Genomic DNA, 14220 nt, shown 5'->3' on the forward strand with positions numbered 1-14220 from the left:
CGTGTCCAGTGTGCATTTTCGGGGAGTTTTTTCACACGATACTTCGCCCATGTATGCTGTTGATGAGGTGTCCCCCGTCAGAGCGTGAAAAAAGCCAGGTGTTTCAACACACGTTTCCGCATGCAGGCAAGCAGGGAAACAAACAGGAAAACGAGCAGGGACGAACGAAGGGTTAGCCGAAGCGTCCATGGGGCTGCCGAACCGAGAGTCAGCTGTCTAGTTTAGCAGATGCTTTACATGCCCGTGTATGTTAGCTCGTTTGTGTAGCGGAGTCAACCAGTGGGGATCAGCCGCACTCGCGCAGGATGGCTCGGCTGGCACTGCGGTAGCGCAGCGTTTTGATCTAATCAGTCAAAATGATTATTGACCTTTGATCTAATAAGTCTGAATCATTGTTGACAATGAACCTCTCTTGGCCTGTGTCGCGTTTGTAACACTTGCTGCTTCTTCGGGCATTTCGGTGCCCTTCCACACCCGTGAAAAGCTTTCTTTGGTAAAGAGTTGTTCAGACTCTTTTGCTGTTCGTTGTGCTCGTCCTTTGGGTCCGGGCTTCTTTCTGTCTTTTGCCTCCTGCTCGTTTGCGGTACTCAGCCGTACGAAATGGAGGTCTATGATTACGGTCCCGTTCATACGGCTGGCGTGTCTGCGCGTCAGCCGCTTGCAACGGGTTCCAGCGTGTGTGTTGCTCGCCGGTACAGCCGTCCGGCAATTTTCTTTATTCAGACTTTCTTCCACCTCGGTGGATACCCTCTGTTGGTGTTGTCCGCTTTTTCTGGGGAGTATATACTACGAGTTGGACTACTGGTTTAGATCTTGAATGTCTTTGTTTACCGGATCCGCCCTCTCGGGGCAACTGCGGTCTGCCGTCGCAGCAGGTGTCTCCGTGCTGGCCCCCGGCGCGTGTTTCGGGCCTGCCTCCCCAGGGCGCATCAAGACACGGGAGAGTCGCCGCTTTGCCATCTGGCGGCAACTCGCTTCTGGGGAGGCCACCAGTGCAGCCCGATTCTTTGGGATTGCCTCCTCTTTTGCCTCGTCCTGCTCTCAACGCAGCAATTCCCCTCAATGCTGCCAGGTCAGGGCGAGCAGCTGGTGGGTCACCACCCACGTACCCGTATGCCCCACCGCACCGTGTGCTGCAAAAGAGAGCAGCACCGGTCCCCTCCTTCCTTCCCCTCCTTCAAGTGGCCGCCGGCTTTTCGCGAAGGTGGTGGCCCCGCCGCGCCTGTCTCTCCCTCGTTCCTCCGTCACGCTGACTGAGGAGGAACACCAACGAAGAACCCCTGAGTTCGGCGGCGAGGCGTGGCCAAAGACACCGGAGTTCGGCACCGAGCAAACACGGCAGAGGGCGGAAGGACAGCGTGACGAGCGGAGCCGGCGGGATGCCACACGGGCATCCGTCGCCAGAGACCTCACGCCCGTCCTCCTCAAACGACGAACCCTCGCAACCGTGTCGTTTGGGAAGGACGAGCAGCGGTGGCCTCTGGCGTCCACGAAGGGCGGCCAGCACGAGCTGAGTCGTCACACGGAGAGAGGGAGCCGTCCGTGGAGATGTCGTGGTTTGGACCGCCGGCTAGTTACCCGAGGTCCTGAAGCTAATCCACGGGCGGTCCATGCTGAGGTGCCGTGCTCGAGACGGCCCGTCTGCGGAGAAGAAGCGAAGCCACAGAAATGTGGCAAGTGCTACCGCTTCTTGAAGGCGAAAGGCGCAAAACCACCTTTCTGTGTTTGCGCCTTCACCAGCAAGTGGGGGCGGGTTCCTTGAGCGGTCACACTGGTGTCGCTCGCTTCTTCTCTCGGCGTTCCTGGGGGACCTGTGCGGGGGCTTGTGGCGGTGTGTCGTGTTGTCTCGTCTGGGGCTTTTGTCTTTTGCGTGTGCCTGTGGAGAATCCTTTTCATTTCACGAAATCTTGAAGTGCTTTGTCGCTGAAGGCATATCTGAAATGCCTTCTACCCGTCTGCAGAGGCTCGCTCTTTGATCACAGTTCCTTCAACCAAAAGACGCGATCCGCGCTCAGGCGACAAGCTCCCAGTCTACTCTGTAGTGCCAGCCAAAGCAATGAGATAGCTGTATGGAAGACTCGCTTTTGCCGAACTCTCCATTGGTCTCCTTGACGCTGATCCATTTAGAGGCACACTCAGTCTGGAAAAGGTTGCTGGCGGTAGTTTTTCACCTCCACGACCGGCTCACCAGACACGAGGCGCTGTAGGAATGCTGGTTTGCTACTCGGTCCTCGCGCTTGCGTTAGGTGTAACTTTGAACGCTCCTCAGGTCACTGTCAGAGCAGGGTGTAGAAGGCAGTGGTCTAGTCTGTTTCCCGCAGTCGTCAAAAAGAGAGAGCAGAAGAAACCCAGTCTATGTCTTTAACAGCCAACTCTGTTGTCTACCGACAAGTGAACACATTTCCCTCGCGGGCACGCATAACCACGTCATCACTACTAGCCAGAGGCGAGGCAGCCGCCTTCCCTGCCAAGTAGGGACAGATGTGGGGTTGGGCGGGATCCTTTTTGAGGTGCCGTTGTGCGTTTGCCGTTAGTATGAGCGAGTTGAGGAGTCGGGGCGACGAAAGAGTGCAGCAGTGAACCCTGGCATTCCTGTGAAAAGAGGTGGGAGAAAAGAAGTAGAGAGGAGTTGTAGGGAGACACGGTAGCGTTGGGACGCGTTTGCGGGAGCTGCAGACCGGCTTCCTGATTGGGAACAAGGTTGTTTCAACACTGTTACCGGAGTCACCACAAAAGAGCTACGTTCCCAGGACATTGAGATAGTTAGCCAGGAATTTTTTAGCGTGCCGGGAGTGCGAAGACACCTCCGACGCTCCCTGCCTCCCTGCCTAGGACCTCATGTTTCGTTCTACTCTTGTTTCTTCCATCAACGCCGATGCAATGGGTAAAGCTGCCCCGTTTGATACATGCCACCGCTTCCCTCGTTCATTCATCCGATTTCTCCAGAATCGGACCAAGTCCTTAGTGCATTGGTATCTTACAGTCAGAAAAAAAGCTGTCCAGGTTGAACTGTCGAGGACACTTGTCCTGACTGGGACAGCCTCTCCTCGGTGTGGCACGTCTCTGGAGAAATCGACGGCAAGCGACTCCTCCGTCTCTTCCTCGAGGCAACACGCCATGGAGGCTGTTGAGTTGCCGTCTACGTGCTTAGCTATTTCTTTCAGCATTGAGTTTGGTGCGTCGTGGTCTTTTCCTACGGCCACTTCTCGCTTCGCCTGATGTCGCTTTCGCCTGCTTTCCTTTTCTCTGTCCGGTTCCTGCGTCGTCGAATTCTTCGTTGTGCTCCCAACGCATGTCTTTGGTGGGACTTCTGCGCCAAGCAGGTTTTCTCGTGACGATGTTACGTGCTCCTGCCGCACTTTCCCCCGTTCTGTGATTTCTGTACGTGTTCAAGTGTTGCCGATGCTCATTTTTTCACATCTGCGAATTCTCTGCTGCCTTCTTTTCAGTCCTTGTCCGTGGCTCTCGGCTTCCATGCATGCGCATGCACGGTGGGAACCGGCTCGCCTACTTGTTGTTAGCAGAAGGAAAAAGCCGACCATTCCATAGCTCCTCCTGCCTCCATCGTCTCTTCCCATCAGTCTCGCGCAAGCATTCCCGCTTGTTTTGTCAATTTTGGTGTCACGAGACGAGGAGGAGTGGAGAAAAGCACAGAAGCAACGGCACCGAGGGAGACTGGGCTTCTCTCCCTCATCGACTTTACTCGTTGCCTACGCTATTTCGTATTTTGTTTTCTGGAGCGAGTCGACGTCCCTTTTCTGACCGTTCGTCGACTCCTCTTTTTTGTCGCGTTCCGGTTCTTTTTCGTGGCCTTTTCCCCACGCTGGAAGGCTGGTGAGGATCACTTCTGGAGGTCTTCCGCCCCCGCCTTCTCTTCTCCAGCCTACTTTTCTTTTCCTCGCTCCTTCAGACTTCTTCTCGATGGGGCGTTCGTCGCGCCTTCGCGGAGGAAACCGCAGCAAGGGCGGCGCGCACAAGCCAAAGAAAAAGGGGAAGAAGCGCACACAGAAGCTCGACGTAGAAGACCTCTACTATGCCCGTTTGGCGGAAGAGGCGCGAATCAAGCAGGAGAAGAAACGCGCCAAAAAGTTAAAGCAGTTGGAGAAAGAGACACACGACGAGGAAGAAGATCCCAGCCAAGACGCGTCGCAGAGCGCGGGCCGTGCGTCTATCAGCGGTCTTCCTTTAGCACAAGGGAAAGCGAAGAAAGCCAGACTGTCGTCGTCGGCAGATGCCCAGTTTGGCGTCGGACAACGGCCCGCCGACGGCAGGCCTTTTCACCGGAGGAACGATGGCGGGAGGAAGAAAATGGACCCTTTTTCGCGTCTTCTCAGCACGCTGAAGCCTGCAGAGCTGAAGGAGGACGACTCAACAGAAGAAACGGATAGTGAAAACGAGGAAGAAAGTGAACGCGAACAACCTGAACTGAACGAAGAAGAGGAGGAAGAGGAGGATGAAGAGATGGAGGAAGAGGACGATGAAGAGGAGGATGAAGGGGAGGAAGGAGAAGAGGATGATGGAGTGCAGGGGATCGAAGAGGAAGAACAAGAGGATGATGGAGAGGACGACGAGGAGGAAGAGGCAGAGGAAGACGGAGAAAGAGAAGAGGATTTGGATGAAGAGGGAGCAGACGCTGCTCAAAGTATTGCCGAGAGTCTCGCCCGACACGACAACTCAGACATTGACGGAGAAAGAGAAGAGGATTTGGATGAAGGGGGAGCAGACGCAGCTCAAAGTATTGCCGAGAGTCTCGCCCGACACGACAACTCAGACAGTGACGAAGAAGAAGACGTGGAGTCTTCTTCTGGTTCTCCGTCTTCATCCTCTGGTGCGTCTTCGTCGGCCGCTGCGCCGTGTGAAGATTCGTACTATCGCTCCGGTTTCCTTCCGATTGCTGGACGACCTTCTCCGCTGGCGCCCTTCGACTTTTACTGGACGTTCGAGGAGAGCGTCGATTCGGAGGATAGCGCGGTGGCGCGCTTGCCGACACACCAGAGAGAGATGGTAGAAGAGAAAAAGAAAAAGACGCCTGTCGAGCTTTTGCATCTGCAAGCTGCCGCCTTTCTCCAGCACCAGGACGAGAAAACCAAGACCGCGAGTCGTCGGAAGAAGAGCACAACGCAGCCATCGGCAGCCGCCCTGCTTCTAGGAGATGCAGAGGATGGAGACGACGAAGAGCGAAGCGATTCCGAATCGGAGAGTGGAGACGAGAAGCGGCATGCAGCGACGCGCTGCACACGCGCTGTCAGCAGGGAGGCGAAGCTCCTCGTTCAGCCGACTGGATTCGCCTCCTACAGTGCCACACTTCCGTCCAATGCAGCAGACGCGCGTGCTTTCTCTCTCGTGCACTCAGAATCGCCAAGTCGGAGAGGAAGCGCGCTTCATGGAGAGGGGGGCGACGGCCTCGAGGACGGCTTTGGAGGCGCGAGACAGGATTCTCAGGCGCGAGGAGACTCTGCGCGAGCCGACAGCACCGGTCCCTCCTTCGTGCCTTCCGTTTCGTCGTCCTCTGCTTGTGCGGCGGAATCGTCGCTTTCGTCCGCGGATCGTTCGTCTTCCTCCCTTGCTGGGTCTGCCACGTCGTATTTTGAATACATCTTGAAGACGCGCGTTCCGGCGACCTCGTTCGATCCGAGCGTTGCTTCTCCGTACGGCCTTCCTTCCTCTCTCCTTCAGTCGCTTCGTCGTCTTCTCTCCTCTCGCTTCGCCTCTTCTCCTGGAGAAGTTCCAGTCATTTTTCGCAGCGCCAAAATGCGGTCGCTCTTCCACTATCTTTCGAGCTACGTGGATGTCTCGTTCCCGCACCAAAACGACGCTTCCTGCTCTGCTCTGCGGCTCCTGTACGCGTTGCATGCAGCCGCCCACATGTGGAAGGCGCGATACCGCGTAACGGTCCACTCGAACCTCATCAAGCGCGTGGCCAACAAGGCGCCGGAAGAAAGGCAACAGCTTCTGCTGCGAATGATGCGCAGGCAAGAGAGAGAACACACACAAGGGCCAGTTGAGGAATCGGAAGACGAAGAAGAACGAGAGGAAGATCTCGCAGAGGGTGGTGACGGCCCTGAGAACGGGGGAGGAGACGGGGACGACGCGGATGCAAAGAAACAAAAACACGGCGAATGCAGTGAGCGAGTCGGTGACGCGAGTCGAAAACAGAAAACAGAGTCTCAGGCTTCATCGCCAACGTTGCCGTGCTCCAGTCGCCCCCTAGAAGACGAAGGACCAGAGAACTGGCTAGAATCCCAGGTCCGAGACGGAGGATACACCCGGCCTCGAATTCTCATTCTTCTGCCTTTCCGATCGGCAGCGAAAGAAGTCGTCGACTACCTCATCGCGCTCATGCCCGGCATCCAACAGGTACGGAGGTGACGCTAACACATCCAAGGGCGCATAGCGGTGTAACGGCCCACAGGCTGAAGCTATATAAATATATATATGTTTGGGTTTGTTGTATGTTGAAATATTTATCTATGTGAAGCGGGAAGAAACAAAAATGAAACGCTTGAGGGTCTGCGGAACGTTCTGTTGCGAGCTTGGAGTCGACGGCATTCCCCGTGGGGCTTCATAGCTCCAAGTGCCCAGAATAAGTCGGTAAAGGAACGCGTAGATGCCCATCTGCATGTGTGCGTCGTTATCCCAGTGCGCGTGGCTCTCTCCCTTTTAGGTATGTATATATAAGTAATTGTGCATGTGTGTGTGGCTGTACCTCGGTGGGCGTGCTTATCGCTGCATCGACGCACCCTTACCTGTGCGTTATCTTCCACTTTTTCAACGTCGGTGGATTGCGTCGCCATGTCGAGTCGGTCTGGAAGCGTCTCGATCTCTCGACAAAGCTTTGCCTCTCCAGGTTTTGAATCGACGCCGGTATGAAGAGGAATTTGGAATCAGTCGAGAAGACGAGCGGGAACAAGAGCAGAACTTCGCAAAGGGAAAGAAGCCGGAAGACTTCGTAAACATTTTCAAGGGGAATGACAACGACCGATTTCGTCTAGGCATTCGCGTGGCGCAAAAGTCGCTGGTCCTGTATTCTCCGTTCTACGCATCCGACATCCTCGTCGCTTCCCCTCTGGGTCTGCGCATGATTGTCGGCGTCCCGGTAAGGCTGCGGAAACAAATCTAAGACCCGACGTCGCTGTCTTGTTTACGACTCGTAAACACCCTAGAGCAGCTTCCAGATTATGTTGTGCTTCTACGCTGTGACTGACGTGTCTCCTAAGCGATGTAAATTTGCACAGATGGTTGTCGAAATATAAGCGTACGCGTCCATCGAAGAGGAGGTTAACACATGCATACATAGTGATATATATATATATATATATATTTATAAGTGAATAAATATATATATATATATATATATAGTGACTGTATTAACATTGTTATGTAGGTATATGGTAGGATGTTACATTTCGGAAGACTCGCTCTATTAAGTATATGACAAAGCACAGGAGAAATACATTTTTTCGTGTGTCGCACGGGTGCCTCGGTACGGCGTAGAGTGGCCAACGAGGTACGCATGCCTTTAATGATGTAAACAAACATGATGACAGCCTCGCCGAGGCAGAGAGTGTGTCTCGTCTTGGCTTGAAGGTATGCTGATGTATACACGCATGTTAGTCTCCAGGATTTGCAGATTTTCTCCAAGATTCTTTATTCTTGCTCTGACGCTGTTCAGGGTGAAGATAAGAGAGAGTTCGACTTTCTTTCGTCGCTGGAAATGGTGATCATCGATCGCGCAGATGTCATCAGCATGCAAAACTGGGCCTTCCTGAAAGAATGCCTCGCTGTAAGACCTCGAATACGCCAAGGAGCGAAACATTCACATACGCTTCTCATCTCAAACTACTGCTGGTTATGTCTTTCGCACACTCGAAACTGAAGCGAATTGGCTTCATCCAAGGAAACTACCTGCCGAGGCGTGTCTGAGTCTACACGCGGAAGAGGTTTCTCTTTGCTGCGCGTCCCTGCGTGTAAAAAAAACGGACTCTTACTGTTTCCTCGTAGGCGATGGACCGTCGGCAGGTCGGGTGTATCTTCCTCTTCGCCGTGCCGTTCTGTTTGCTTTGTCTGTCGAGTCCTGCACTTTCGCGGTTCACGTCAAGAGGTCGTTTCGGGTCCATTGCTTTCCTCGTTCTCATGTTTCATGCGTTGCTTTCTTCGTGCATGTCGGTCCCATGTTTTTCAGGCCGTTAATCTGCCTCCAGTCTCGTACACGTCTTTTGACATTCGGCGATTGCGTCCGTCTCTGATGGCCGGTGTAGGCGCTTCCGACAGGCAAACGCTGATCTTCTCTCACGGCAGAGATCCCAAAATTCAAGGGCTGTTCAAGCAGTTTTGCTCCAACCGGCGCGGCCTTCTTCACCTGTTTGATCCGGAGCAGGCTGTCTTTGCGGCGTCTGTTTTGCCTTGTTGCTTTTTGGGAAGTGGGAAGGAGAAAGGCAAGCAAAGTCGGAAAAAACGCGGAGCGGCTGGAGAGGACAAAGTGGTGCGCGTCTGCAGGTCCACTCCCAGTTGGGAGATACTTTTGCGAGAGGAAGAAAACAGCCACGACGACAGTAGTGGTGTGGCGAGAGAGGGCGGGGGGAATCCGAACGCGAAGCCAGCGGAGGGAGAAGGCCAAAAGAAACCCGTTCTGTGGAAGTCAGTTGTCGCGAGAGTGGGGATGACGGGTGCCCAACAATTCTTCTGCAAGGTTGCCTGCTCTCAGTTCGCGAAATCGAATGGGGTAAGTTAAGAACAAAGGGGCGTCTCCCTTCTTCTTCGATCGTGACCGAAGTGTAGCAGGACAGAAATCCTAGGTCGACGGTTCTGTACCACATGCAAACGTGCAGAAGTAGACGGAAATCTTGGTGCCGACTCAGGGATCTGTTTCTGACATGTACGTGTTCCGGCACAAACACCATCGCCTGCACTGGAGAAGTGTCTTTCACTTTGCAGTCTCGATTCCGTATTCAGCCGCGTTCGTCCTCTGCACTATACGTGGGTGTGTGACGTTGATTCTACCAGGACTGATTCACGCACATCTTCTGGGCTGCTCCGGAGGTTGTCTCGCCGTGTGGCAGTCGTCGTGTCTTTCACCCGCCCTTCTGTTGCGGTCTCTTGACGCACATGCCTCGCTTTGTATAATAGATTCTCACATTCATTTATTCAGTTACATCTGCATATGCGTGCGTCGCGTACTCTCTCAAACTGGCAGCACACGCGGCGATACGACTAGGAATAAACACTCTGGCGGGTTTCATCGAGAGTTACGTCCACGCGCTTCCGTCACGAAAGGCTTGTCTTTTCATAGAAGCCTTCGTCCACTTTCCATCTCCCTCTTCTTGCTCTGCAATGCGTCTTGCAGTGCCTTCTCAAACATTTCGCGGTCCGAGTGCTGCCAACATTGCAAGGCGAGTTTGACCGTGCACTGATTGTGCTTCCTTCCTACCTCGACTACTGCCGGTACGTCTCGTCTTTATTTTCCAAAGTTATTTGTGCTGGGCGGACTTTATCGAGCTCTATCTTCTTCTGCGCTCCCGCTTTTATTCGTCATGCTTGCCTGCTGTTCCAGGTCTTTCCCCACTGGAGTCTCTCCGTTTTGCGACCGTGCTGTCTTGCTGCCTCTTTCTGGTCTGCGGGGCGTTCCCCCCTCTTTGGCGTCGCTGATATCTGATTGAACACCTTTCACAGGAGCACCTTCCAGCACAGCTAAATTGTGACGACTCATGCCACTCAACTACTACTCCGTGTTCCTGTCGTTCACTGCTATTGCCTGGTCACGTGACTAGCTCTAAACGCGCCCTCAGAATAGGTAGCGGTGTGTCGTAAAACGTTGGCGATGGCAGAGCCCCATGAATGACCGGAGATGCGCTACGCGCGTGGGTGGGTTGGCCGATCTCGAATGGTTTCTTTCGCAGGCTGTGGAGATCTCTAAAGGAGCAGAACGTGGATTTCGCCAGCTGCCACGAGTACACATCAAATCAAAATATAACTCGCGCTCGGCAAAGATTTCACAAAGGTGCGAGTTGTTCAATATCAAATCGACACTGGAGAGGGCGTGGGGCAGTTTCGTTTGCACGGCGTTCGAGGGGAACATGGAGGCACGCTCAACTTACATCCTTTCATGATGTGCTACCGGAAGTCGTACATCTCTTTGTACTCATAGTTGGGTATGTATCTGTATGCTTATATAGATGTATTTGTACAGCGATGTGGATCATGTATCTGCACGTATATCCACACTTTGTCTCATGCCTTCTGGGCGCGGGAACGTTGGCACAACATTCGACAGCATTGGTAAGCGTTTGTAATTAAGAGTCTTCGATTGCTGTGTGCCTCTGTTCCTCTCTTCAGGTGAGGTTCCTATTCTAGTCACTACTGTACGCTTCCTTTTTTACCGTCGATATCGGTTACAAGGAGCAGATCGAATTCTATTTCTTGGGCCGCCGTCATCGCCGGAGGTGTACTTACATCTACTGACGCACTCCCTTCCTGATGAAGAGGTCGCGAATAAAAAACGGGTTTCTGGACCCACAGCGGAGGTTCAGAGCGAAGAGCCAGCCATGGCCGAGGCTGACTACTTCAGAAAAACGGGCGCCTCCATGTGTTTTTTCACACAGTACCATGGTTATGCAATGGAGAGGCTGCTAGGAGTTCAAAAGGCCTTCACCCTTCTTCAGATCCCTGATGGCAAGGTTGTAGCTGTCAAGTAAAACTCCCTTTTTAACTGTGTAAATGATGAGTATTCAGCACGAACCAAAAACGGGTTCACTAACTCGCCAATTCCGACAACAAAGAGATGTGCCTGCTCTGGGTACATTGTGGGCTGACCACGCTTCACGCCGTACACATGTGCGATCCTATGGGCAACCTCCTGCATTGCATTTCCTAAAACGGTCGTCGCGCACATGCAACTGCTCGCTCAGCACAGTTGCTGTCGTGTGGAAGGACATCGGGAAAAAATGTATCTTCAAGCTCTACCACAGTAGCGAGAACACTGAGAGGCTACCGTCGCAAACTACAACCACGCTCTATCTATATAAAGTTAAAACGGGTTGGTAGAAAACTTTCACAGACACACATAAGCGCTGTCGCGCTACCGACATCTTTTTGGAGTCGTGGGTCTTCTCAGCTTGCAGGTGTTGGTACCTTCTTCTGCTAGATTAGTTCGAAAAGGCTGGGACGTCGTAACAAGCAATGAGGTGCGAGGAGTAAATGAACCGGTTCTGCACACTCACGTACAGTTCAGAACAGAGCGAGCTGGAACGCGAAGATGGCGATACAAATTGAGGATGCCTGGTTGACGCGCAACTCACGATTTGCGGCTTTCTATCCTTTCCTCACCTCGAGCAATTTCCGTTGTGTCATCAAGTCTCGCCTGTTCCACTGTTGCCACACGGGTTGCCCACTATTGAGCACGGCGGGCAAGAGAGAGACAGCTAGTTCATCTCGTCGAAACCGACTATGTTTCCGTTGAGAGTCGGCAGCCATTCGTTTCTGGACAGACCGGGGAATCACCGACGCTGAGGGCTTACAAATGACACCGGTTGTTCCCGGATTCATACAATACCGGCACTTTTTGGCTGATTGCTTGGGGGACTATAAAAAGCTGCCCTGTGCGGGTAGGGTAATTCGACGCTCTCAACGGGTGTTCATTCTTTGCTCTGGCTCACGGCTTCCTCACGAGATAGCAGACTCGCATATGCATGTATTCTCTTGAATGGCGACACCCTGTTCACGCAGACCAGCCAGACACTCCAGGTCGAGGAATGCGAGTTCTCGCCATCGAATGGCAAACACGTCCCACGGGCGCACAGCTTCGTTGAGACGTACCCGATAACTCGCGTCCGCTTTGTGATGTAACAGGCATTCCGAAGCCCACAGCCGTTTCCCAGATATATCGGACGGAGAACTTCGTTATGCGGGTCTATGTCGCTGTTCATTTGTGTCCCCTGGTTTAAAGGTGGAAGAAGCCCAATCGTCACTGCTCAAATCTTGCCGTATCACCCCGGTGAATGATTCAGGTTACTTGGCAAGAGCTGTCGACTGGGTAATTGGTGAAACCCAAGGACAGGGTAGCCCCTGGTTGCCCATAAATCACTGGAAGACGTCTTGTGCTTTTCGGCCTCGCTACAGCAGCCTCAGGATGAACGAGCACGGTCTACGGAAAAACATATGGTCGGGACAAACTTGTCCCCTAGTACATACGGCTCGGCGAGAGGCTTGTGCTTCTTACTGTGGACAGCTTGACTGGTACGATGGGAGGATCTTCGGCACATCCCATGAAGCCAACCAACGTATCAATACAAAAAATACAGAGAAGCTACACCAAGCCAGGCTAACGCCGAAAGAATTCCCCCACCGGTGGCAGACCGAGTGCTTACAGAGAGCGTTAACTGGCATCAGAAAGGGATTCGTGACGATCCAATAGAGGCACCAGTGAGGGCATGTGCATGCCAAGAATGGACAAGCAAACCGATTGCGAGGAAAATATTGCTGATTCATTATTTTGTCAAATGTGCGATTGCAATCCATTGTTCTCCACAGCGGAGGTTGAACAAACAAACAAATATTGAACCACACGGAAGCCTCACGAATACGCCATGTTAACCAGAACGTCGACAACGTGATCACTGCACCACTCTCATGTTGCTGACTGTAGGACTGACGTTGTTCTTCGCAAGAGTGTCACCAGTCATTGTTTGACAGATGGGAAGGGAAGGATCCGAGCCGCACTTCGAGACGTCAGCCATTACCTTCTCAAGCACCTTGGCGAAGCGTAAATCACCGTCACGCAGGATGATCACCACTTGTGTTACTCCGGAGCCTCGCGGGTTAACAGCGCCCATCTTCACGCGGTCCTTGGTGAAATCTGGATCTTGAGTCTCCGCATATATCGCTGTGTGAAGTGACTCTGCAAAGACCTGGGCGCATGCGTCACGCTGGCCTTGGCATATCCGGTTCAAAAGAGTTAACGGTGCCACATTCAAGTAGAGGGTTGTCTCGGAGTTGCCTCTGGGAGTCGGCGTGTTCTCCGGCGGAGACGGCCCCGTCGATGGACGTCCAGGAGCCTTTGTTGTAGTTGATGAATGACTCGGAGGAGGATAGGGATGGCCCTTGTGGGGAGGCATACGCGTAGTTGTCCTCACGGTTGATGTCGTAGTAGGAGAAGGGGGAACATATTGCTTAGACATCCTCACAAAGAGCCAGAAGGTTTCCAGGATCTTAATCAGCCTCAGCTTCTTTGCCATGTTATGTTTCAGCAGCAGTGCAACTCCTCCTTGCCCTTTGCCACCCTTCGCCCCTTCCGACTCCACTTCTCCAGCGAGGGATTTCCCGATGTTGTCGTTAACGAGACTAGCAATATTAGCCGCCAACCTGCTGAGTAGTTCTTCTCCATCGGCGTCATTGCTATCAGCGTCGTGTGCAGCGTCCTCGATCATTCGCTTCGCTGCCATCTTTTCCATCTCATCGGGAAACTCTTGGTCGAGAAGCCCTTCAAACATGATCTGAAGTTGGTCCACGCTGAACGTCAAGGCGGGTTCCGCGTTTACACCGCTGGCAACCTCCGCAGCATCGCCCGCCACATCGTCCACGTAGGCGGTCGCTTGCGACAGGAAGTCCAAGACGTCTGGAACCGCTACAGCCCCCAAGGAACCCGTACCTGAGAAACACGAGAGGCAATACCCGAACCGAATCGGAATGATAGGCTGCTTCTACGCGTGAACAAGAAGAGCATCGACACATAATTCGTGGCAATGGCTGCTGCCAGGCAGGTGAACGACTTACCGGACAGAAGAAGAGCGACACTTGTCGCCGCGACCGTTTTAAGAAACATTGTGGTTGAGTCTGTGAGATGATGGTTATTGTTTGCGACGAGGAGTGAAGGAATAGTACTTGCGAAGACAGTTAGGAAGGAAGAACGGAGAAAAGATAGAAAGACAAGTTATGAGACTGGGTGTAGTGTACAATTGAGAGCTGAGTGACATCGATGCAGACGACTTCGAGTGCGTCGTTCTTGTCGGGTGTGCTCGTCCGTGCCGCCGGGAAGCACCAAAAGTGTTGTAGGCGTCACTTAACATGGTGGTCGATGCTTGCATCTGTCACCCGTGTCTCTGTTTCCCGATGTGACGCCTACCGAAACGATCGCAGATCGAATTAAAGTGCCGCCGACGACTTTTTGCATCCACCATAAAACAGAGCACGCGGCTTCGTGCCGCGTCGAGCGGCATGCTGATGTTA

General features: G+C 53.1%; 2 protein-coding genes across 2 annotated transcripts; one reads left to right on the forward strand and one right to left on the reverse strand.

Moving 5' to 3' along the window:
• Positions 1-3921: 3921 nt before the first annotated feature.
• On the forward strand, positions 3922-10691 carry NCLIV_035820 (hypothetical protein; the record flags this gene model as incomplete). Its single annotated transcript, XM_003883784.1, has 7 exons — positions 3922-6357; positions 6848-7096; positions 7673-7783; positions 8183-8722; positions 9344-9441; positions 9897-9997; positions 10333-10691. The coding sequence occupies 7 exons, from the start codon at positions 3922-3924 to the stop codon at positions 10689-10691; spliced, it is 3894 nt and encodes a 1297-aa protein (XP_003883833.1).
• A 1917-nt stretch (positions 10692-12608) lies between these two features.
• NCLIV_035830 (conserved hypothetical protein) lies at positions 12609-13816 on the reverse strand (the record flags this gene model as incomplete). The annotated part of the gene is made up of 2 exons (XM_003883785.1): positions 12609-13642; positions 13768-13816. The coding sequence occupies 2 exons, from the start codon at positions 13814-13816 to the stop codon at positions 12609-12611; spliced, it is 1083 nt and encodes a 360-aa protein (XP_003883834.1).
• Between the last annotated feature and the right edge of the window lie 404 nt (positions 13817-14220).

The sequence above is a fragment of the Neospora caninum genome, chromosome VIII (genome assembly GCF_000208865.1).
Source record: "Neospora caninum Liverpool complete genome, chromosome VIII".
NCBI lineage: Eukaryota > Apicomplexa > Conoidasida > Eucoccidiorida > Sarcocystidae > Neospora > Neospora caninum.